The 25,718-nt window shown below is 32.6% G+C and overlaps 4 protein-coding genes and 1 long non-coding RNA gene across 7 annotated transcripts in view; 2 read left to right on the top strand and 3 right to left on the bottom strand.

The window, feature by feature from the left end:
* LOC107059109 (uncharacterized) overlaps nt 1-1,064 on the bottom strand; it is a 5,074-nt gene extending 4,010 nt beyond the window's left edge. Inside the window, exon 1 of the long non-coding RNA XR_001472501.1 lies at nt 1,024-1,064. This is a non-coding gene — a long non-coding RNA (uncharacterized lncRNA). The remainder of the gene's footprint in view (nt 1-1,023) is intronic.
* LOC107057757 (putative late blight resistance protein homolog R1A-3) overlaps nt 1-25,718 on the bottom strand; it is a 63,485-nt gene that overhangs the window by 16,988 nt on the left and 20,779 nt on the right. The window lies entirely within an intron of this gene.
* LOC102605411 (sphinganine C4-monooxygenase 1-like) lies at nt 3,422-20,250 on the top strand. 2 transcript variants are annotated; one of them, XM_006367556.2, is made up of 2 exons: nt 3,422-4,105; nt 19,570-20,250. In XM_006367556.2, exons 1-2 carry the CDS (start codon nt 3,851-3,853, stop codon nt 20,122-20,124), a joined length of 810 nt encoding a protein of 269 aa, XP_006367618.2. In that variant the 5' UTR covers nt 3,422-3,850; the 3' UTR covers nt 20,125-20,250. The 2 variants fall into 2 exon arrangements, with proteins under 2 accessions (XP_006367618.2, XP_015161024.1); XM_015305538.1 differs by lacking the exon at nt 19,570-20,250 and adding an exon at nt 6,311-7,052 and having other exon boundaries at nt 3,717-4,105.
* On the bottom strand, nt 7,103-11,578 carry LOC102605750 (putative late blight resistance protein homolog R1B-23). The gene is made up of 4 exons (XM_006367552.2): nt 9,050-11,578; nt 7,820-8,954; nt 7,639-7,680; nt 7,103-7,553 (listed from the first exon to the last, which is right to left on the bottom strand). The coding sequence occupies exons 1-4, from the start codon at nt 10,996-10,998 to the stop codon at nt 7,545-7,547; spliced, it is 3,135 nt and encodes a 1,044-aa protein (XP_006367614.2). The 5' UTR covers nt 10,999-11,578; the 3' UTR covers nt 7,103-7,544.
* On the top strand, nt 21,540-21,849 carry LOC102606204 (small nuclear ribonucleoprotein E-like). The gene has a single exon (XM_006367553.2). The coding sequence runs from the start codon at nt 21,572-21,574 to the stop codon at nt 21,836-21,838; it is 267 nt and encodes an 88-aa protein (XP_006367615.1). The 5' UTR covers nt 21,540-21,571; the 3' UTR covers nt 21,839-21,849.

The following is a 25,718-nucleotide window of genomic DNA, read 5'->3' as shown; positions in this document are numbered from 1 at the left end:
ACCGACGATATCCACGACGGAAACTTGTTTGATCTCCTCTTCTTCTCTTCTTCTTCTCTCAAAACCCTCACTCTCACTCTTTTAAAATGGTAAAACTGATCAAAAAAATCAGCCTAACACATTTATATAACCAAAATAAAAGGCTAGGGAAAAGACCAAAATACCCTTACAAATTTCCGGACGGATTCCCTGCCAACTGCCCAACTTCCAAAGGACATAATTCACCCATACGAACTCGGAATCAAGAAAACTCGGTGGCGTTGGAAAGACCATTCCACAAGCTTCGCAAACATAACTGGAACTACTCCTAAATCATCCGTAGCTAATAGATATGACTGCTCAAAGTTGGCCAAAACTCACTGATTTCCCACACTTGGCCAAATTTCCAGATTTTTTTTTAAAAAAATTCTTTCCAAAAAGAAAATTTTCCAATTCTAGGCCTCTTTAAAGTTATTTCAAATCGCCGGATGTTACAATTATAGAGATGTAAACATACAAAGAAATCAAGGGTAAATGCCAAACTATATATACATAAAAAAAAATATCGGGTTGTGACACCCTATCCCCCCCCAACCCCCAAACCCCAATTTCCTCTATCTTAGACCCGACCCGATCCCACTTCCCCGTCCCATCCAACAGCCCTAACCGAGTCTGATCCATCTATACAAAGTTCAACTTTCCAAATTGACTAATTTGGTCTTGGAATGGCCGGAAACCAAAAATTGCATTTGTCCATTCTTGACGAACAATAATAGGGCTTATTTTCCCCTTTATTAATGAAAGAGTTAAATAATCAAAAATACACCTAAACTATTCAATCTTTTGAGTTTCATATCTGAATTATTGAGAGTCTGAGTTTCCTTCTTGAACTATCACTCAATAGTTAGGGAAACAACTAATTTATGATGTTGTGTATATTGCCCTCTCTCTTTTGTTTTGAAATTCTGTCATGTGACACTCCACATGGAAAAATAATTTCACTATGACAAATCTAAATAAATTAATATAAGGTTAAATGTTGACACAAGAATTAAAATTGTTGTGGACTGGGAAAGAAGAGCAATTGGCATACAATACACAGTATTATGGTTTCTTTCTTCACTTCCTCATCTCATAGTTAACTTACTATTCCACCGTTAAATATCCTCAACTTAAGGTGTGTGTAAGTAGACACTTAAATTAGTATAAAGTTGAATTAATAGACACACACGGCATACATACATGACAAAATATCATGAGATACATTCGTCCTACATAACGATTGATTTATATTATGCCACACACATTTATGTATTATCCCATTATTTTATTGCGTCAATTACAACCAACAATTATTTAGCTCCGTGAGTAGAAGGTATATGTGTGGAAAGTTGACTACTGACAATAATTGTTTGGAAAGTTCAATTGTGATATGTGTGGTGCTCAAAAAAACAACCATAAATGAGTCTGATCCATCTATACAAAGTTCAACTTTTCAAAATGACTAATACTACTTGTGCACACCCAAAATTAAAGATCGTAAATGCTAATTGAGGCCAAGATAAATGACACGCTTATCTATTATACTTTTACATTAAGAAAATAGTCAAATCACCCCTCAACCTATAACTAGATTACCAACTATACACCTATACTTTACGAGGTCTTATTACCCCCTGGACATTTTCAAAATGAAATATATATCCCCTTAAAATCGAACACCCAGATTCACACTAAGTAGTGATCTACATGCGCCCTGCCATGTAATATTATGTTTTTTATATAAAAAAAAAAATTCTCTATTATGCTTTTTCCTTTTCTACTTTTCTTTTTCATTTTCCAATTCCTCTTTTTCTTTGTCTTCAACAATGCTTTTCAGATTTTTTTAAAAATGTCTTTTTAGATAGGATACATTCCATGACTAACCTTTAGAGGAGATCCGACATCAACAAAATCTCGATGGACTTAAAACAATGCTTTGAAAAATTACTAGTAAGCAACACTAGTTAGCCGAAATGATGATACCAGTGTTGGCTAGCGGAGAGACTAGTGTTGATTTCGATTTCACATTGTTAACCTAAAAAGTTTGATGGATTCTTGCAACCATTTCAATAAATGGGTTTTTCTCCATTAATTAGTTTGTTACCCAATGATTTTGTAATTAAATTCTTCTTAAGTTAATGGAAAAATTACTAGTAAGCAACACTAGTTAGTTGAAATGACGATATCGGTGTTGGCTAGCGGAGAGACTAGTGTTGATTTCGATTTCACATTGTTAACCTAAAAAGTAGTTTGGATTCTTGCAACCATTTCAATAAATGGGTTTTTCTCCATTAATTAGTTTGTTACCCAATGATTTTGTAATTAAATTCTTCTTAAGTTAATGGGTTTGTTACCAATGAATTCTTCTCCATTTTTACACTAAAGTTCAATCCTCTTGACTTTCGATTTTAATTTTGAGTTACCATCAAATTTTCAAATCGGTAAGAAGTGAAGCTATGATAACAAGTATGTGATTTGAAGATGAGAGTTGGCTTAGTTATAAATGGATGATGCGGGCCTGATGGTGGAGGTGAGCTGATATTGCCCTGTTAAAGAGGAAAAGAAAGAAGAGGATGAAGGTAAAAATGGAAAAATAAATAAGAATAAAACTAAACACAAAAATTCAAAAAAAAAAAAATGAAATAAAAGAAATACTTATAAAGTAAAGTTTTAAATTATTTTTGTTGCCTCTCCGGGAGGTAATAGGTTTCTCGTGAAGTATAAGTGTGTAGTTGGTACTCTGGTAATAGATTAAGGGGTATTTGGCTATTTTCTCCTTTTACATTTTCATGACAGTTACCTTACCTATCAAATACTCCATCTGTCTCAATTTATGTGGCATTTTTCGTTTTTCGAGGGTCAAATAGTTTAAGTTTGACCGAGATTTTGCGCATGAAATTTTCAAATTTCTTGAAATGAAATTTATATATTTGTAAACTACGTAAAAAGAACTATAAGTCGCTATAATTGATAATTCAAAATGTTTAAAGGATCTATGAAAAACTTACGATCAAAGATAGATTCGTTTGAATCTTGAAATCTGAAAAGTGCCATATAAAATTGGATGGAGGGAGTAGTATGCATGGCGCATGCCATGATGTCTGATAGTTCTTTTCATTGAGTCTTTGATTACGTACATATAGTTCAAAAAGATCAATATTGTATAAGTCAAGATATTTCTACTTCATGAGTCATGACAGTGTTTTACCTAAACAACTTCCAGAAAATTGTTAATAATAGTGACAATCAGTTGCAAAAGCAGATATTTCGTTAAAGGTGTTCAAGATTAAATATATATGTTTGAAAAATAATTTTTAATCAATATACTTTGCATAATAATTTAGATACATAATATAATTCATTATTTTTTGTTAAATTTTTTCTGAATTTATTATAGGAGTCCAGTTTTGCAAAACAATAATATCCACTCTGAAAAATTCATTATTTTTGTTAAATTTTTTCTGAATTTTTTTTGCTGTTTGAAATTCCTTCCAATTCTATTTGGAAGAGAATTTCAATCAAACCATATATCTCGACTCTTCTCTTTCCCTACAAACCCTAATTTCAATTTTATACAAAGTTTGAATCTTTTACAGAGTTTCAAAGAAATCTCAGTTTTTCTTTTATTGGGTATTTTATTTGTTTTCCTTTTAAGGCTACTTTGAAAAAGATAGTGATTTTCTTTTCCTTTTTAAGGGTAATTTTCAAAAAAAGATTTAAAAAGGAACAATTTTGTTTCTTTTCTGGGTTTTTTCAATTAAGGGTAATTTCAAGAAGGTATAAAGGAGGGATCTTGGTAATATTTTGGTGAGGATTTTGTATTTTTGAGATGGTGGGTAGTGTGAATATTGATCATCAGGGGAAGGGAGGATATGTGTCAGATGAAGTTTTGGGAACATTTTTACCAATAGTTGTGTATTGGGTATATTCAGGATTGTATTTGATGTTTGGGAATATGGATAATTATAGGTTGCATTCTAAGAAAGATGAGGATGAAAAGAATTTGGTGTCAAAAAAAGAGGTTGTTAAAGGTGTTCTTCTCCAACAGATTGTTCAGGCTGCTGTTGCTACCGTTCTCTTTGCGGTTAGTTACTTTGATCATGTCTAGTTGCTGCAAAGTTTTGATTTTTATTTGTTTTAGAGGTTATTATGCATCATGATGAATATGGATTCATATAGTTTACAATTGAGGTGAAGATGGTATTGATGTATTATTATGCATATGCTTGTTTGGTCTTCTTTTTTTGCTCATAATGATATTTATATTGTTAACTATTGAGGATACGTTGATATGATAACTTATTATGCATATGTTTGTTTGGTCAGTTTTAATGAATCATAATGATATAGAGGATTTATATGGTTAACTATTGAGGCTTATTTGATTTGATAACTTATTATGCATATGCTTGTTTGGTCCTCTTTTTATGCATCATAATGATACAAAGGATTTATATGGTTAGCAATTGAGGCTTAGTTAATATTGTTAACTTTTTATGCATATGCCTGTTTGGTGAATCATAATGATACAGGGGATTTATTTGGTTACTATTGAGGCTTAGTTGATATTGATAACTTATTATGCACATGCTTGTTTGGTCTTGTTTTGATTGGAATGAAATGCTTATGTCTGGTGCCGGCTTAAGGTTTAGAAATGATTTGATTTATGAGTGTATGATTTTGTCAACGGTATTTGCAATTCATAATTTGATGTTGTGTATTACAACGTGGGGTGAGTCGTAGGGTGAGTCGTATGATTTTGTGAATGGTATGTGCAACTCATAATTGGATGTTGTGTATTACAATGCGGGGTGAGTCATGGATAGGGGAATATTTGGATGCAATGGCGGTGTAATAATAGTTCTCCATATTGGCACTGCTAGGCAAATGTTGTTGGATTTTAAATGTGAATATCATTTGTTTTAGGCTGATTTCAAACATTTTGAATTATTTTCATTGACCTGAAGGAGGAGCCTTTTTATTCTTGTCTACGTGTGTGGTCCTATAATTTACGTTAGGAAGTGTCTCGAAATCTCTTGAACCTAAAAAGTGATAGCTGATCGTCACTGAAGATATTTCATCTTTTACCTTTATAGGAAATATTTTTGATAAAGAAGTTTATATGAAATGCTGAAGCTTGAAGGCTTGATTTTCTTTGAATGAAAGGAAAATAGGAGTTCTGTAACTATCAGATGCAAACTGTTGAACCTCAGTTTTGAGTCATTTGATTTTATAAAGAAAGGTTGACCTTGAAGTTTTTCTAGGAAAGTAGGTTGCCAAAGCGGCTCAATCGGCATTGTTTTGATCTTGGCTGTCGATGCTGATGCTGGGGATGAGACTACTAGATGCCTCATATAGAAACTGTCTACAAGGATGTCAAGACTATCCTAAGAATAAGCTTTTATTTGCTTAATCTGCCTTTACTAAAGAAAATGGGGAATCATTGCTCTTATTTTGCATTTCGTTGTCTACCTTCTTCTTGGTGTCCATCTGTCTTGCAAAGTTAGTTGACGGCAGCTTAATAGTTGAGAATAGGAGGCCTAACTGTGACCTCCCAATAAAGCTTTCTAGCGTGCTACTTCACATATGTTTGGAATTATGGAAAGACTAAAGTAAGTTGTGAGATGATCTTTTCAACTGCAATAAGTGAGCTTGGATATGTTGAGGGATAGATTCGTTGTTCTAACCTGCAAAGAAGAGATATAAAAAGAAAACAATGTGGTCTTGTCTTTCCTTTGGCTTGTGTTGATATGTGTAGGCTAATTTGCAAAGTTAAGCCTAACTCATATCTACCCCCTTAAAAATTCTACTTCAAACTTATTTTATTTGTTGGCACTTCTCTTTATGGGTGGTCAATACTTGGGTCTCTCGAGTCTTGACTCAACTAATGCACTGCTTTGGTTCCCTTTCACTTCAGTAAGTTGGCTTGTGATTCTGGGACCCACAAATTAGCACTTGCCTTATCATTTATGATAGCAGAAATGTAAGCTTTTCTGATCCCAAGAGGAAAATAGATGAGTTTAATTAGGAGAGGGCTAGCTCATACCGAATACAACTGATCTCTGATCAATGAGTTAAAAGTTGTACACCTTTCGTATGTTCTGAATTCTGATAAGTAACTTCAGTACATGCCATGAGGAGTTGTACTTCCCATACTTGTTTTGTGTACTTTTCATATCTTGTTCCAATCATGAACCTGATTCTCATATTCTTGTTCCACATCATGTCAATTTTTATGTTTGTATTTTTACTAATTCTTGTTGTCTGATTATCTACTAATATGGAGCAGGTCACAGGAGATGATGGTGAATCTGGTGGGGATCGACACACTTCAATCTTTGTTCTTGGCAGACAGTTATTTGTTGCCATGTTGATGTTAGATACTTGGCAATATTTTATGCATCAGTACATGCACCAAAACAAGTTCTTGTACAAACATACCCATGCTCAACATCACCGGCTAATTGTTCCATATGCATTTGGAGCTTTGTACAACCACCCTTTGGAGGGTCTGATTCTTGACACAATCGGCGGGGCTCTAGCTTTCCATGTCTCTGGCATGTCACCACGTACCTCCATCTTCTTTTCTCATTTGCTACGATCAAGACGGTTGATGATCATTGCGGACTATGGTTGCCCGGAAATCTCTTCCATATCTTCTTTAAAAACACTCCGCTTACCATGATATCCATCACCAGCTTTATGGGACCTAAGTATAACTATTCACAGCCTTCTTTGTGACGTGGGATAGGATACTTGGTACTTACATGCCATATGAACTTGAGAGGAGACCGAAAGGAGGTTTTGAAGCTAAGCCTGTTAAAGATTGCAAGGAACATTGACAATACTGTTAGTACATGTTTGTCATAAAGTATGTACCACTGCAATTTTTGTCTTCTTCAAATGCTTAGTTACTCATTTAATCTGTATAGAGTATATAGTTAAAGGGTTCTGCATATATTGTTGTATAACTGGTGTTGGTTTCGAGGTTTGAGAAAGGAATAGGGTCGAATAATAGTTTCCTTTTTAAACATTGTCTCAGATCTAATAGGTTCAATAGTTACATTGTAAGATGTATTGGACGTTTTACAGAATCTTTATTAAACGAAATAACTCATAAAGAAATTACATGTGATATTCCAAATTGCTCCAGCTACAAACTCTGGATACCCTGTTAAAGAATAACTCAATGGGCATTTTTTGAGTTGAATTTGAACGGATTACAATGGGTTGCACTAACAAATCAGCTGATCCATCAAAACTTTACTACAGTTTATGTTTGTGTGTGTGTGTCATGAAATGGTATTACAGTAAGCAAAATGACTATAGCACATTTGTGTTGACAAGTTGGGACTACAACCCTGTCATTATTTGGAAATCCATCATGGTTGAGTTCACCAGAGCTCAGCATTTTGTTAGAGCATGCCACGCTTTCTCAGTTTCTCCACAACTAATTGAACTTCATCAGCATCCACATCTCTGGTCACAGTAAGTTTCTTCTCTTTCATATCAGTTGAAATTGATTATATCTCCTTTCATATCGAAAAGACAAAAAAGATGAATCTATCTATTCGGTGTACTCAAAAAAAGGAAAGAATGAAAAAAAAAAAGTAGTACCTGGAGGAAAAAATATTCTTTTAAACGCATTGAGGTCTTTTTCTGCAAGAAAACCAAGAGAAAAACCCAAATGTAAAACGAGGGCACCAGGTAAAGATAACAGGAGAAAACAGTTCATAAAATTTAGGCCATTTCTGATTCATCAAAATCATGCAGAATAAAGCTTTTTTCAGTAGTGTACCTTGATGAGGAGCTTGAAATTAGTATTTTGATAATCTTCGACTTGTGTTTCTTGTATATTCATGGCTGACTTGACAACCGACTCATTGCAGTTTTCTAACTCGATGTACTTGAGAGAAAGGATGTCCATGAAACAAGAAGGGATCTCCTCAAGATGTCGCCATCCACGCAAAACCAATTGTTCAAGGTTAGGAAAGGCATCATCAGCTACAATCCATTTCATCAAGGACAAATCTTCTAGTTTCAAGATTTTGAGTTGAGGGAACTTGCCATTGCTCACTTTCCATTTCCTATGATCACCAAATTCAACGTAGTACAGTTTGAGTACCTCAAGGTTCTTCAAATGATCAGCAGTTTCTGATAAATACTGAGAATTTAGGTAAAAGCCAGAGAGTTCTAGGTATTTGAGATTTGGTGCAGAGATGTAAAAGGGGATGGTTTTAAAGGCTTTTAATCGATAAAGCTTTAGTATTTCAAGCCGTATTGGAAAATTCAACACATGGTACTGATGGGGGTATTCTAAGGACTGGACTTTACATATCAGTTTTCGAAGATTAGGTGTTTTTCTCAGCATCAATTCTGCATCCTCAACATGAGCGAAAAATGGACTGGAAAGGCTTTCCAAATCAGAAAGTTCTGGGGAGTTCTCGAGTAATGCATCTTCACTTTCTGCGCTAAAGTTACGAATATGCAGATGTCTCAGTTTAACCATATCCCAAATTGTACTAGGTAGTAATAGCGTTTCCTGATTAACAACTGGTCTACGATTTAATATAAGAGTTTCAAGGTTCCAAAGATTGGATATGCTTGAAGGAATTGAATCCTGATCAATGTGTGCAGATAAATACCTCAAGTAAAAGAGCTCAATTGGAATAAAATCAATAACAACGTCGTGCTCCAAATCCAATACTTTTAGAAACTTGAAATTTAATAAAATGCGTGAAATTGCAAAAGCATGAGAGGATGTACTCATTGCGAAGGCTAAGTGAAATGCGTCAAAGTGTGGGTCATAATTCTTAAGAAGTACAGAGCCAACAAATGAGCAAGATGCACTCCATTCTACAAGAGTATCCATTTCAGTGAAGGCTAAGTGAGCATGCTGCTTGTGAGAGTAAACAGTTTGGGTACTCTGATCCCTGTGAATATATCAATTAGCAAAATCATATCATTAATTTTCAAATATAACTTGAAATACTTGATTGATTGAAAGTAGCATTACTTATCATATTACCGTTTTATCCATAGTAGAAAATTCTCCTCAGCTGCTCTTTCCTTGCAGAAGTCGAGTAATACATCATGAAGGCGACATGCTTTGACCTTACCATCTGAAATGGCCCTCTGAGTAACCATTACTAGATTTCTTCCAATAAGATTCTCCAAGTAACCTTCTGCTATATCCTCCAAGCTCCTGTCTTCACAACTTTTTATAAGTGATTCTGATATCCATAACCTTATTAACCTTGAAATATCAATCACTCTATCCTCTAAAAATGCTCCAAAATAAAGGAAGCAAGACTTAAGATGACAGGGTAAAACATGATAACTTTGGTCTACAATGGCTCTTGAGTCATTGTGAATGTGGGTACCCAAATTGTTGGCCACTTGTTCCCAACATTCTACTTCCTTTTCCATCTCCGACAGAATACCAGCCACCAAAACAATTGAAAGAGGGAGTTGTCCACACATTTTTGCTATTCTTAGCCCAACATCTCTTAGGAGAGGGGAGCAGCTTTGTTCACCAAACACTTTCTTTTCAAGCAACTTCCAACTTTCATCTTCGTCAAACATACGAAGATGAAGGGGATCACTATGAACACGAGCATATTTGGCAACTTCATGATGTCTTGTCGTTAGAATGATTCTGCTTCTGTTATTGGCATCTGGAAAACAACCTCTTAAATCATCCCAAACACTATCTTCCCACACATCATCAACAAGGATAAGGTACCTTCTGCGCAATAAGGTTTTGCGAAGCTTATCAGCTAATTCATTGTCATGAAGTTCTCTATGCTGATCAGAATCCTCACCAATAGCATCATGTATCAAGCACAATAACAAGTCCTTATACGAATATACTTGAGACACACAACATTGTGCACAAATATCAAATTGAGAAACAACTGACCTGTCAGAATAGAGTCTGTTGGCTAAAGTCGTCTTACCTAAACCTGGCATGCCGTGAATTGAAATGACATCTTGCCCTTTGGTTCCATTCAGTAGTTTTTTTCTTAAATTTTCTATGACATCCTCAAACCCAACAATCTCTTCATTCATCCTTGGAGTCCTTACCAATTGTGATGATGTACTAGCAATGACAGTCTTCATTGTATCCTCAACCATGTTCTTTTCCTGAATCTTTGCTTTGATACAAGTAATCTTCTCTATGATATCCTGGAGCCAACACTCGATGCACCACTGAGGAACGTCTTTGTTAATACAAGCATCAACTACATATTCAACCTCATGTGCTTTCCTAATTATCTGTATAGCACAATCTTCATTCAGTGTCTTGAGCTTGTTGTGTGGCCCTTCTACAACAGCCTTCAGGAAAGGTTGCATGCTCTCAAATTCCGTTTGAATTACTTGAAGTTGATTTTTGAGGAAAGCAAGTGAATCTGAATAACGGCCTTGGAAATCCTTCAGGTGTTTCAATAGAAAATCGGCATAGCCTAGTCCATGAATCCTTGGCAAGTTAGATTGAAATGCCTTTTGCATGACAAGGTAGACCATCGCCTTGATCGGCTCAATGTTTCTTGGAAGATCAAAACCAAGTGCTCGGTTCATATCATCCAATATTGTGTCTTCCTTCTCCCCCTTGATATCATATAATGAGTAAATAAGAAGTCCTGCATCAACAATAACAGAATCCATATCTTGAAGATGAAATTCCAGATCTAGTATTGGCAGATGAATGAGATTGTCTCTTAGAAGGCAGAGCATGTCCTGAAGGTTAGCCATTTGATCACTGAAACCAACCGTCAAACCGTTTGTTGGAATCTCCACAATGCCACTCTCAGCTGCATGCTTCTTTTGAGCTTGTGGTATGGTTGACTTCAAAGCTTGCAGGACATCAATATAAATACTGTTGCCTGGCTGAATGGGCTTAATCTTCATTTCCATGAAATCAGAAAAGCAAACGACTGACTTCAGTTGGAGCCAAGTCTTGATTTCCGTTGCCATAGACTGGCAAATGCATCCACACAACCATTGCGATGTGACTGGCCTCAATTAAAGCATGAGTATAAAAAGTAGTACATCCGTATTGAGGCTCTATACATTTGTTTGAAACAAAGCAGACAAAAAATCTCAATAACTTCAACTCCTTTAACACTTGTTCTATTTGTTCCTTGAGTCCTGGAACAAAAAACCACGAACATGGATCATTGATCTTCACTAGAACATTGATGTTCCCCACAAAATCATCGATGACTTCCATCACAAATTCGGGGCTCACCTTGTTGGCTGCAAGTGGTGATTTCGGAAAGGAGTATTGGGCTCTGAATTCTTGCTTAGTCTTCCAAATTGCCTCCTTCCAGTAGACAAATGCATCGAAAGGACTAGTTCTTTTAGCATACATATACATAGTAATTACCCTATCCCACGGAATATTCCAAAATTCTATCATTTTCTGTGAGACATTTAGAATACCGCATTCACTTGCAAAAGGTAACCTTTTCAAATAGAGAAAACAATCAAGAAATTTTAACTCCCATAGAAAGAAATTTATTCGATCCCTTCCAACATCCGAGTCAGTGAAAAGTTCCAGCCTTCTACGGAAGCTATTTTTCAGATCAGACAATTCATTGTTGAAATACATCCTTGTTACACAAGAATTAGAACTGTTGTGGACTGGGAATGAAGAACACTGTTGTGGACTGGGAATTAAACTTTTTTGAAACTTATAATCTAGAATAAATAGTAAGTAATATGTATGTGAGTATAACTTTTAGCTAAAAAGAAAAAAAGATTCATAAAGAGGAAGTAGAAGATAAGAAATAGGTCTCTCCACTGCGCGTAAGATATTTTGAAGGAGTTGGGCCATACAAACAAAAAAAAAAAAAAATCATTTGCTGGCGCACTAAGATTAAGTGCCAAAGAATTATTCAACAGGTATTATACCATATATCCTTTAATAACTTGAACTCGATTTATATTTATGTTCTCCAAGTTTGGTTGCATATAAATAGATAAAGTTAAACAAATAAACATACATGTCCTACATGACATCTTACATAATAATTTGCATCCAATATATTGCCCTGCATTAGGGGTGTACGCCGAGTTGGTTCGGGTTTTTTAAATATCAAACCAAATCATTTGTGTCAGATTTTGATCTATAAATCAAACCAAACCAATAAAACTCGGGGTTTTACGGATTTTTTCGAATTTTTGGGTTTTTTCGAATTTTTCCAGTAAAGTATTCATACAATCATATAATTTAATTACTTGTACTTCAAATATTTCTTTAGTCCTACCAAAATACAACTATTCAAGGTGTTTCTTAAGAAAATAACACAAAATATGATATGAGTGATGACACTAAATATCCAACCAAAAAATAATAATAATTATGTATTTGAATTGTGTAAAATGTAAAATCAAAGAACAAATATTCAATATTATTGTCATTCTTAGTGTTGAATTGATTTTCTTTTTGCATTAATATTAATTTGATTTTGATTTAAGTTTTATTATAATTACCAACATCTGCAGACTATAATCTTTATTGAAACATTCAGAATTCTAAGTTTCAAACTTGAAATAATATATTAAAAAATAAAAACTATGAAAAAGTATAAGAAATATTTAAAAATTATATCAAAGTAAATATTTTTATTTATAAAATGAAAATTAAAAATTATATATATAATGTCGGGTTGGTTCGATCTTGGGTTGATTTTTAGTTAAAACCAAATCAACCCAAATATAGTCAGATTTTTTTTTTCAATACCAAACCAAGTCAAACCAACCACTAGTCGGTTTTTTTTTCTCGATTTGCGGTTTGATTCGGTTTTTGGTTCGGTTTTATACACCCCTACCCTACATGTATTATGTCATGGGACTCATATACTTGTTTAACGTTATACAAATTTACGTGCATACTTGTGTACACACAAAATTGAAGGACATAAATGTAAAATAAGACCAAGTTAAAAGACATGCTAAGAATTATGCATATTCAAAAGTATTCGAGGAAGGCAGACAGGTAAAGTGCAAATATAACTTTAGGATTTATGAATTTTTAAAAAGTTAATTTAATTTATTGAATTTCGAATATATTATATTTTTATTAATACAAACTAAATAAATTTTTTATATATACACATAATTAAAATTAAAATTATTGAATTACGTCGAATTCGTAGGTTTTAGCTCATCCCCTATCGATGATATGACTTATGGGCATTGAAATAATTGTAACAGCGGGCAATAATTGTTTAAATAGTTCAACTGTGATATGTAATGCTCCAAAAAATAAAATCCAAGAACAATTATGAAAGGATAAGTACTGCGAGATAAGAACAATAATTGAGTTCGGAGCTAAAAGAGCAAAAAAAATTGTCAAAATTTCCAAAAGAATATATCAATTTTTTTTAAAGTCAAAAAGGCAAAATCACTCCTGACGAATCAATTTCCCTCTGACACAATGACTAAAAATCGCTGCCCCTAGCAGCAATTTTGTCCAAAAACTTTTTTTCTTTTTTTTTTTATTAAAAATCGCTGCCACAACAGCGATTTTAAATCAAATATTTTTTTTCCTTACATCACTGCAGGAGCAGCGTTTTTACTTCATCCATGTCACTACTCTTCCTTTTTCCACCTTCTTTCATCACTTATCTTCCTCTTTTTTACTTCTTCCATTTAAGAAGTTAAATAATTCATATTCTTAATGCTCTCTCTTTTGTTCTTCAAATTAAATGTCTTCAAATGTCCAAAACTCAACCCATCACCACCATCACCATCAAAAGAGGCAAAATTAAACACATAAAAAAAAACCTTTTTTTTTAATTTTATCAAAATCACTAGAAGTATAGCGGTTTTAAAAAAAACTTTTTTTAAAAAAATTCTTAACGATTTTGAAGAAAAAAAGTTTTTTTTAATTTTCTTAACCGACGACGTCAACTTTTTTTTTGGTTAAATTTTTTTTTGATGTGCCGTTTTAATATTTTGAAAGAAAAAAGTTACCCTTTTGACCGGACTCAACAATAACTAATGATACAACCCTGAAAAAATTGGGTCAAAATCGATGGATATAATCGCTCTTATAAATTGAGGCCACACTTAACGTGTCCATCCATTTATTCCTTTCAATTTATTTTTTTTAAAATATTTTTATAATAAATTGAGAGACATCTCTCGATTTTTTGCATTGGATAAATTTTTTGAGATGGTCCATAAATTTTGCAAACGATTTTTTTGGGAGAAAATATAAATATTAGAAAGCGACGAACAAAGTCAGTTTATTTAAAAAATATATATATATTTAAAAAACCCGACATTGTCCATCGGTTTATTTAAATGTTGCCTAGATACCTTAATTAGGAATATTATTGACTTGATAATTTTAATACTATTTGGTAATTGAATGTTTTGTAAATGAATGAACTTTGGTAGACCTTTTAGATTGTTTGATGGGTATTTAGTATGTATTTAGTCAGTTTGTTCCTGATATTATAGCTCAGTTAAAATTGATTTTTGCACATTTAGTGTTGGTTTACAAGTAAATATTGAATTGCAATTAATTACATTTGACAAGTGAGATGCAGAAATTGCACGTTTCTGCATTCTTTTTTGGGTGAAAAATTGATCGAACTAATCAACAATGTCCGTCGATTTTCTACAAAATTAAAATTAAAAACAATGCAGAAACTTAAAAATTGACCTGCCATTGGTTATTACGAATATTTTTAAAACTTATTTAATTTAAAATATTTTAAAAAAATAAAATACTTAAATATATAAATCGAGGCTGTCTGCCAATTTATTTAATTCATTCATCGGGTTTAAGAGAAAAGATTGACTTAATGAAATTATAGAGATGTAAACATAGAAAGAAATCAAGGGTAAATAACAAACTATATACACATAAAAAATATATCGGGTTGTGATACCCTATCCCCCCCCAGCAACCCCCAATTTCCTCTATCTTGACCCGACCCAATCCCACTTCCCCGTCGCATCCAACAACCCTAACCGAGTCTGATCCATCTATACAAAGTTCAACTTTCCAAAATGACTAATTTGGTCTTGGAATGGCCGACGAACAATAATAGGGCTTATTTCCCCTTTATTAACGAAAGAGTTAAAGGATAAAAAATACACCTAAACTATTCAATTTTTTGAGTTTCATATCTGAATTATTGAGAGTCTGAGTTTCCTTCTTGAACTATCACTCAATAGTTAGCGAAACACCTCTCGACTAATTTATGATGTTGTGTATTGCCCTCTCTCTTTTGTTTTGAAATTCTGTCATGTGACACTCCACATGGAAAATAATTTCACTATGACAAATCTAAATAAATTAATATAAGGTTAAATGTTGACACAAGAATTAAAATTGATGTGGACTGGGGAAGAAGAGCAATTGACATACAATACACAGTATTATGGTTTCTTTCTTCACTTCCTCACCTCATAGTTAACTTACTATTCCACCGTTAAATGTCCTCAATTTAAGGTGTGTGTAAGTAGATACTTAAACTAGTATAAAGTTGAATTAGTAGACACACACGACATACATACATGACAAAATTTTATGAGATACATTCGTCCTACATCAACGACCCTTTTTCGGCCAAACCACCAGCTCAAAACCCATTTTTCGGCAACCAACGAGCTCCACCACACCATGAGCTCACCAAACAACCAACAACCACCAGAAAGAGCTGAAACAGCCCACAAACTCCATCAGAAAACCACCAGAAAACACCCATCGAAACCCCATCACTAAACCCCTGTTTTCCTTAACCAGACCCATCAGAAACCAACACTAAACAACTCCAAACCACCGGAAAACGCCATTAATGGCGGCACAAACCCGATTAACCGGAGCAAAACAACAACTCCGACCACTACCCGATCCTTTTCCTTTCTCGATTTTTAACTTGTTTTTGCAGGATTTCACTCGAACCGGCAAGCTCAAAACTCCGGCGAAGCAACAGACCCAACAACTCCGAGCGGACGCCAGATCCAACCAGCTCCAGCGAACAACAACACGAGCTCCAAAACTCGACTAGTAACACAAATCTCCCTTCCTCTTTTATGCCATTGTTATTTTCATTTTTGTTGTTGTTTACAGGTCTTCTATATATGTTTATCTTTGTCTCTACTTTGACTTTTTTGTTTGAGTATTCATTGTTATGGTTTTTAATATTATGATCTATCTTCTTTTATTCTTTATTTGTTACAATTTTATTTATTTATAATTTGTTGGGTTAGTGATTGACAACTTTATTTGGGTTATTAAATGTTGACTAATGCTTAAGTCTATTGTCATTTTGTACTTAGATTTCTAAGCTTATTATGTTTCTTGTTAAGTTAGAGTTGATTTTATTTTATTGCATTATAGAATTTTCTGTTAATTTCATCTCTATTGTATTTTATCTTAGTTTATTTTTACTTGGGCAATTTTTGCTTCTTTATTTTGTTATCATATCACTTCTCTTAAGTTATTATTGGGATTTATTACGTGCATTTTTATTTTTAAAAATTTTCAACCAGTTACGTTTCCAATCATTATCATTTGATTATTTTTATTGTATTACTCCTTTTGTTGTGTTGATATTATTTAAATGTCGCATACTATATTATACCGTTCTCGTTAGCTACATAAAATTGTTGTTGTTAGGATGTTGTTATTATTTCATATTATCTCTTATTAGTTTTATACAATTTGATGTTTGAAAAAATAATTAAAATTGGCCAATGAAAAATTTTCTCCGTCGGTTTTCGAGGCCTTCCCATTTTAAAAGACGGAAATTTAGTTTAAATTTATATTTGTTACAAGTTGAAATTGGCCGATGAAGAAATTACCATCGATTTCCAAGGCCTTCCATGCTAATAAGACGGATTTTTATTTTTAAATTAATATTTGATTCATTTATTTTTATTCATATTTATTTATAACTAACACTTTTACTAAGTGTCTTTACAGGTACTCGGAGATGCTTCCCATTGAAGTTATTCGAATTAGGTTCGAATTATACTCCTATTCATATTGTATATTATTGACGATAGGCAAATTTAGGCCGATTCCTATATTATTGTTTTATCATATTACTTGTGTATATTGCATGTTTATTATATTTGTACGTTATTTTATTCTCATCCTCAATTTGAAAAAATGAGTTCAGTCGGGACCCACATTTGTGGATTTCGAAGGATGCCTAACCCCTTCCCTTCGGAATAACTTGAGCCCCTTACCTAGAATCTCTTGATTTCGTAGATTAATTAATTAGTTTCCTAGTTTTCCTAAAATTAGGTGGCGACTCCTTTAAAATTCGTTTATTCTTAAAATTCTTTTAAAATTGAATCAATTGTTTACTTTTTGAGTCATCTCGACGTTTCACCCTATTTGAATAGAGTAGGGATGTAAACATTGATAACTTACTATGCATATGCTTGTTTGGTCTTCTTTGTATGCATCGTAATGATACAGAGGATTTGATGGTTAACTATTGAGGCTTAGTTAATGTTGATAACTTATCATGCCATATGCTTGTTTGGTGAACCGTAATGATACATGGGATTTATTTGGTTAACTCTTGAGGCTTAGTTGATATTGATAACTTATTATGTATATGCTTGTTTGGCTTTGTTTTGATTGGAATGAAATGCTTATGTCTGTTGACGGCTTAAGGTTTAGAAATTATTTGATTTATGAGTGTATGATTTTGTTGACGGTATGTGCAATTCATAATTGAATGTTGTGTATTACAACGTGGGGTGAGTCATATGATTTTGTCAATGGTATGTGCAACTCATAATTGGATGTTGTGTATTACAACGCGGGGTGAGTCATGGAAAGGGGAATATTTGGATGCGATGGCGGTGTAATAATAGTTCTTTTGTCCGAATTGGCACTGCTAGGCAAATGTTGTTGGATTTCAAATTGAATATCATTTGTTGTTAGGCTGATTTCAAACATTTTGAATTATATTCATTGACTTGAGGGAGGAGCTTTTTCATGCTTGTGTGTGTGATCCTAGAATCCATCCGATAGATGGATGGTAAAATTGTTCTACCTTAGTCCTTAACGGTTTCTTAATATTTATTTATATACATTTTTCGGTAAAGGAGTCATTTGTCAGAGGAACTATGATACAATGCTTTATTTGGATGTTAATCCACAGCTTACTTGTTTTACCTATCATTTAGATGAATCCTTCATGCACAGAATAAACAAATTCAATTGAAGTACAAGAGCAAGAAGTATAACTTCTTGTGTAGGTCAATCACAAAGTGTGCAAATTTCTTTTTTTCCTGCCTTGACAAGCCTTCAAGGCTACTTATGTAGAGTGTTTTATATCTATATATTATAATTTACGTTATGAAGTGTCTCAAAATCTCTTGAACCTAAAAAGTGATAGTCGACAGTTATCTGAACAGAAATTTCATCATTAACTTTATATGAAATATTTTTGATAAGGAAGTTTATATGAAATGCTGAAGCTTGCAGGTTTGATTTTCTTTGAGTGATAGGAAACTAGGAGTTCTGTAAAAGTTAGATGCAAACTGTTGAACCTCAGTTTTGAGTCATTTGATTTTATAAAGAAAGGTTGACTTTGAAGTTCTTCTAGGAAAATAAGTTGCCAAAGCGGCTCAATCGGCATTGTTTTGATCTTGGCTGTCGATGCTGATGCTGGGGATGAGACTACTAGACGTCTCATATAGAAACTGTCTACAAGGATGTCGAGACTATCCTAAGAATAAGCTTTTATTGGCTTTAATCTGCCTCTACTAAAGAAAATGGGGAATCATTGCTCTTCTTTTTCATTTCGTTGTCTACCTTCTTCTTGGTGTCCATCTGTCTTGCAAAGTTAGTTGACGGTGCAGCTTAATAGTTGAGAATAGGAGGCCTAACTGTGACCTCCCAATAAAGCTTTCTACCGTGCTACTTCACATATGTTTGGAATTGTGGAAAGAGCTGAGAAGATATTTTCAACTGCAATATGTGAACTTGGATATATTGAGGGATAGATTCGTTTTTCTAACCTGCAAAGAAGAGATATAAAAAGGAAACAATGTGGTCTTGTCTTTCCTTTGGCTTGCGTTGCTATGTGTGTAGGCTGTAGCCTAATTTGCGAAGTTAGTTTCAACCACTTCTATAAACTATGTTGCAAAGGCCTAACTCATATCTATCCCCTTAAAATCTCTACTCAAAACTTATTTTATTTGTGGTCCATTAGTTGGGTCTCTTGAGTCCTGACCTCAACTAATGCACTGCTTTTGTTTCCTTTCACTTTGGTAAGAGAGGAAAGTAGATAAGTTTAATTAGTAGAGGGCTAGCTCATACCGAATACGATTTATCTCCGATCAATGAGCTAAAAGTTGTACACCTTTTGTATGTTCTGATAAGTAACTTAAGTATATACCATGAGGAGTTGAACTTTTCATACTTGTTTTCTCTACTTTTAGTATCTTGTTCCAATCATGAACCCGATTCTCATATTCTTGTTCCAAATCATGTCAATTTTTATGTTTCTATTTTGACTAATTCTTGGTGTCTGATTATCTACTAATATGGAGCAGGTCACAGGAGATGATGGTGAATCTGGTGGGGATCAACATGCTTCAATCTTTGTTCTTGGCAGACAGTTATTTGTTGCCATGTTGATGTTAGATACTTGGCAATATTTTATGCATCGGTACATGCACCAAAACAAGTTCTTGTACAAACATATCCATGCTCAACATCACCGGCTAATTGTTCCATATGCATTTGGAGCTTTGTACAACCACCCTTTGGAGGGTCTGATTCTTGACACAATCGGTGGGGCTCTAGCTTTCCTTGTCTCTGGCATGTCACCACGTACCTCCATCTTCTTTTTCTCATTTGCTACGATCAAGACGGTTGATGATCATTGCGGACTATGGTTGCCCGGAAATCTCTTCCATATCTTCTTTAAAAACAACTCCGCTTACCATGATATCCATCACCAGCTTTATGGGACCAAGTATAACTATTCACAGCCTTTCTTTGTGACGTGGGATAGGATACTTGGTACTTACATGCCATATGAACTTGAGAGGAGACCGGAAGGAGGTTTTGAAGCTAAGCCTGTTAAAGATTGCAAGGAACATTGACAATACTGTTAGTACATGTTTGTCATAGAGTATGTACCACTGCAATTTTTGTCTTCTTCAAATGCTTAGTTACTCATTTAATTTGTATAGAGTATATAGTTAAAGGGTTCTGCATATATTGTTGTACTAGTTCTAGAAACATGCGTTGCACGTTTATCCCAAAATATTTCATATAATTTTTGTATTGCAAATGACATATTTTATCCCCTTCAAATCTATTGGTGTTTACTAAAAAAATATCCACCATTTTTACGATAGAAAGTACATATATCTTCCTAATAAAAAGAATATACCCTTAATTATAAAATTGACTAAAAGTGCATAAATTGTAAAAATAACTAATTATTGTACAAATATAATATTCAAATGAGGATACTAAAATACCACATGTTAGGTTGATGTCTACAAAACAACTAACCAATGTAAATTCTCAATATTAATAATCATAAAACAATAAAAAGTTATACAATAACAACAAGCAAGAAACATAAACATTAAAAAAAAACAAATAAAAAGAGACAAGAGAAGAGAGCATAGAGAACTTGATATTAGCATATGACAATATAGCTTTTTGCCATGCTTTCCCTTTTTTTTAAAATGAAATATTAGAAAGACCCTAATAGGAAAAGATAATAATCTAAAATATTAACTAAGTACTATATACATGCAAAAAATATGAACAACAAATTTATAAGTTATACATACTATTTACTTACCATTAAAAGAAATCTGGACAAATAGACATTATCCAACTGCTTGAACTTTATCTCTGTGTGTATTTTGCAATTACATATATAGTTAAGGAAGAAGTTGAGGGATCACGTTAGTGTATGACAAGACATTAAGAGAATCAATATACTTATTGGAGAGAAGTTTGATGGTCACGTTAAACATACGTCAGTTGGTGAGACTGATAATAACTCATCAAAAAAATTGACTAACAACTAGAAGAGAATTAAATGGGAGTAAAAGGAATGACGGATATAAGTTAATTTGTGTATGTTCTTTTAAAATGATAATTTAACTTTTAAAGGATGTTATCTATTATTTATTGTTTTATATTATTTGATTTATTCTAGGGATAAAATGGTAATTTAACTTTGTATTTTGAACCTTTCCACTTTTAATATAACTAGTCCTGGACACGTCCCATGTTAAATTGTGTGGCGTTATTGTATATATATAAACTTTTCACTTGATATTTTCTCGTTCTTATTGTAACTAATCTATTTGTTAGTGTGCTCCATAATAATAGAATAAATGTATTCTTTTTTTCAAAGATTAAAACCAAACCTTTTAATATGCAGAAATAATGAAACAAAAAATTAATCAATTTCAATACAATGAGACAATTTCTCATTGGGCTTAGGGTATTTGCTAGGGTTTAGCTGCTTTCCTTTGTGACTGAGAAGGAGCTTAGTTGATCGGAGAAACAGGAATTTCAGCCATGGCTAGCACCAAAGTTCAAAGGATTATGACCCAGCCCATTAACCTGATTTTCAGGTTTCTTCAGAGCAAAGCTCGGATTCAAATATGGCTTTTTGAACAGAAGGATCTGAGGATTGAAGGACGTATCATTGGTTTTGATGAGTACATGAATTTAGTTCTGGACGATGCTGAGGAAGTTAATGTGAAGAAGAAAACCAGCAAGCAGTTGGGGCGGATTCTTCTGAAAAGCGATAATATTACTCTGATGATGAACACGGGAAAATAATTTCTTGTCTGTTGGTGGCATCTTGTACGTGTTCACCAGATGCAAATTGAAACCATGTGACTTTCATTTCATTTAGTGTGTGTATGTTGATGTAGGTAAAATATTTGACATGGTTTCATTGAACCAAATGCTTTGATTGTTGTATGAATGTCTATTCATGACATAAGATCCGGGCTCCTCTCCAAAAAAAAAAAAAGAGATCATTTCTCATTCAACATTTCTATTCGTTTTAGTATTTTAGTACACCTGCATCCATAAAACATAAAGTTTTTTTTTGTTTATGTAGAATACTGGGAAAAAACACAATGTGAGGATTAAAAATATCAACTGAAAAGAATAAATAATGAACATGAAGCAAAATTAAGTCAGTCTAAATATTTTAAATACTTAAATAATGAAGAAGAAAAATAGTTGATATCTTAAATGTAATATATAATCCAACAGAATATTTATTATTTTGGTTGATTAAATGGAGTCCATAAGATTGTTACGGAAATCAATTGAAACAAAGCCAAGAATCATTGATAAAAAAAAGAGTAGGTAATGAAGAGTCATTTTAAGAACTTATAAAAATCATGACTGCACTTGAATTGGGGTTCATTTTATTATTGTATTTGAACAAATATAATAATGGTTTGTAGTACTGATAACATTAATGAAGAATATGAATATATGAAGAAAGGTATTTAAGAAAATGAAATAAATGACAATAATATAATAAGAAAAGTTATACAGTATTTATTTTCTATTGAATAAATCGAAAGAAAGAAAAGGAAGGGGGGGGGGGGTGGAAGGGTTTTAAGAAATGAAATAAATGTCAATATTTATTAAGAAAAGAAATATAAATATCTTACATATTTTTAAATTAAATGAAGAAGAGGAAAAGAAAAAAAATGGAGAAAAAAAACAAAAAAACAACAACATAATTTTGAGTAATTAGTGTACCTGATTCTTCGGAAGGAATAAATAGTATTGAATCATTCATTGTCATATTTCCACATAAAAACAAAAAACAAAAAAAGATAAATATATTTCTTGATAAAAATATGTCATATGACCTAATCGATATCCATCTTTACATATTCCAAAAAAGCACAAGGAAGATGTTACTAATAGTAAAGTGGAATAAAAGATGTGACTTTCTATATAAAATTAATAAAATATGCTAGATTGTAAAGGTCTAGAAAGATTTGATTAGTATTTTCCAGAAATGATTAGTGCTTGATTTTTTATTTTTTTTATTGTAGACATAAAATGTTTCTAAAAGATGTATATTTGCGTGCATTACATTGAACCAAAAATAAGGGCAAAGCACACAAAATGAACTCATGTGGATCTACATAGAAATAAAAAAGGCAATGATGAACAAAATTCTAACCATGCTTTTAGTGCAGCAGAGAACCCGTCACGCTTGTGAAATTCACCAAATCACTTGTGCTCCACTAACAGTCCGATTTCCCAAAGTTTCTAATGTTTGTATATGCTTATTCTCTTGAGGAATATGATTTTCAGCAATTGAATAATAGTTCTTTGAGTGCTGATACTCATGGTATTCAATCATTGCTTTTATACTCCCTCCATCCACAATTGTTTGGCAGGTATACTAAAAATAGATGTCCAAGATTAATTGTCAATTTACACAATCAAGAAATAATTAGTCACTTTTTCCAATTCTGCCCTTAATGATTGTGTAGTTCAATTGAAAAGTTATGTGGACTTTTGGTATTCTTGATATAGTAGGGTTATATTAGTCAAATTACACCTTGTATGAAATTTTCCTTGAGGAATGTGCATGACCTTACCCTGACAAACAATTGTGGACGGAGGGAGTATACATACATATATATATTTAATAGGGAAGTGCTAAATGGCTAGAAAATTTAAAAAATTATAATATTTTTTTTATTTAAAAATAAACTGATTTTTTTTCCATTTTTTAGTTAAAATATATTAAAATTAAAATGATAAAAATGTTTAAAAAGATAAAATAACATATATTCATTCTGGTCAAATTCTCTGGCCAAAAAGTTTTTTCCTATTTGTTAATATATGTTATTTCTTATATTTCTATTACTCTCCAAATCTCATTTTGTCAAATTATATAAACAATACAATTGAATAGTACTTCTTTGAGTGCTCCAACACATTTGTATTGCTTATATAATCTCACTTTTTGGAGAGTAATAGAAATTTAAGAAATAACATATATTGACAAATATATAATAAGCAATGATCGAATACCAGGAGTAATAAAAAAAAGTAATTCTATTAAAGTGATTCTAAGCTCACTTAAAAGTGAATTACTAATTATTATTTGTTAATACATCATTGAGATAAACACAAGAATTTTATGAACAAAATAGTACTCCTACAAGGGATTATTCACAATCATAAAAACCCAAGAAAATAAAATAAAACAGAGTAGACATACGGCATCCCAAAACGACCAAAATAAAGAAATGTGAACGTGTTGTTGGGTACCGAAAGAAAACAACTTCTTATCATTGAACAAATCTTGTGATCATTTGAGACTTTTAATAGATCTAAACAAAAATAAAAAAATTTACCCATCAACCATGTTACTACTCCAAAGCTCCCAAAAGTGACAACATTGGTTGAGCCAAGAGGTTCACTGCTTTCTTATTTTTGGGATGAAGACTGTTGAACTTTCTATTTTGAAAGAGTCAATAGTATGAATCTTTTCAGTTTTTTATTTAATAATTATTTAATGTATTTTTATAACTTTTTTATTTAGTTTAGGGGTAAAACGGTAATTCAACTTTTGACTTAGATTCTTCCCACTTATAATATGATAATATGTGATATGTGTGTGTATGTGTATAATTTGTATTTGTATATGTATAAAAGAGGACAAGTGACGTAATTAAACCTAAAATTAAGCTGTGAGCCGTAATTAATTCAAACTATAGCTATATTAGCTAATTAACTAGTATATGCTTGTCTTTCCGCGTAATTTTCCCTTTTTTTTTAGTCCATTTAAAAGACCGAGGCCTTTTAGCCCGGCCTAAGAAAGCCAACCTGCCCTTAAGACTTGACCGAAGCTGGCCCATGGGCCAAATGTAGTTTTGTTATTTCTACATGACTTCAAGTCTTTCTTTTTTTTTTGAGATTGAAATGAACAAATATAGAAAGTATGTTGTAGGTGCTACCAGTTAATGTTTGAACGTCCTCCTTAAATAGATATTGAAAGATTTTTCAGAATAAAAAAATAAAAATACATAGTGTAATAATTTTTTCCGTTTTTATGATATGTCAAATCAATATAATTGTATGACAAACACTACAAAAGCTTCATAAAGAGATAAAAACGTGAAAAATATTCCTCTTTGTAAAACATAATTTCTTCTTCCACTTTGTAAAGTGTAAGAAAAAGTTCCACTTTATAAAGTGTAAGAAGTAGTTCCATTTTATAAAGTGTAGAAAATAATTCCGTTATATATTAAAATATACACGTTATGAGACTAACGGAAAACGTTTAGAATATTAGATAAAGTGGAATTTTTTCTTCCACTAAGCCTATTTTAATTACTTCTTAAAGTAATGGCTTATTTTGGTCACTTTTATGTTTTTGTGGCTTATTTAGGTTCCCAGTCCATAAAAAAGTTACCTGTCAACCATGTTACTACTCCAAAGCTCCCAAAAGTGACAGCATTGGTTGAGCCAAGAGGTTCACTGCTTTCTTATTTTTGGGATGAAGACTGTTGAGTTTTCTATTTTGAAAGAGTCAATATTATGAGTCTTTTCAGGTTTTTATTTAATAATTATTTAATGTATTTTTATAATTTTTTTAATTTAGTTTAGGGATAAAACGGTAATTCAACTTTTGACTTAGATTCTTCCCACTTATAATAATACTAGA

Source organism: Solanum tuberosum, unplaced genomic scaffold (genome assembly GCF_000226075.1).
Source record: "Solanum tuberosum cultivar DM 1-3 516 R44 unplaced genomic scaffold, SolTub_3.0 scf00834, whole genome shotgun sequence".
In the NCBI taxonomy this organism is placed as follows: Eukaryota; Viridiplantae; Streptophyta; class Magnoliopsida; order Solanales; family Solanaceae; genus Solanum; species Solanum tuberosum.
The sequence above is the reverse complement of the archived record's forward strand: the minus strand, read 5'-3'. Positions and strand labels throughout refer to the sequence as shown.

Bases quoted from the DNA above. Each gene is read 5' to 3' on its own strand.
- LOC102605411 (XM_006367556.2), top strand. From the start codon at position 3,851: ATGGTGGGTAGTGTGAATATTGATCATCAGGGGAAGGGAGGATATGTG. The intron at 4,106-19,569 runs GTTAGTTACTTT...AATATGGAGCAG, and splicing joins TTGCTACCGTTCTCTTTGCG to GTCACAGGAGATGATGGTGA.
- LOC102605750 (XM_006367552.2), bottom strand. From the start codon at position 10,998: ATGGCAACGGAAATCAAGACTTGGCTCCAACTGAAGTCAGTCGTTTGC. The intron at 8,955-9,049 runs GTAATATGATAA...ATATATTCACAG, and splicing joins TTTCTACTATGGATAAAACG to GGATCAGAGTACCCAAACTG. The intron at 7,681-7,819 runs GTACACTACTGA...GTTTTCTTGCAG, and splicing joins ATTTCAAGCTCCTCATCAAG to AAAAAGACCTCAATGCGTTT.
- LOC102606204 (XM_006367553.2), top strand. From the start codon at position 21,572: ATGGCTAGCACCAAAGTTCAAAGGATTATGACCCAGCCCATTAACCTG.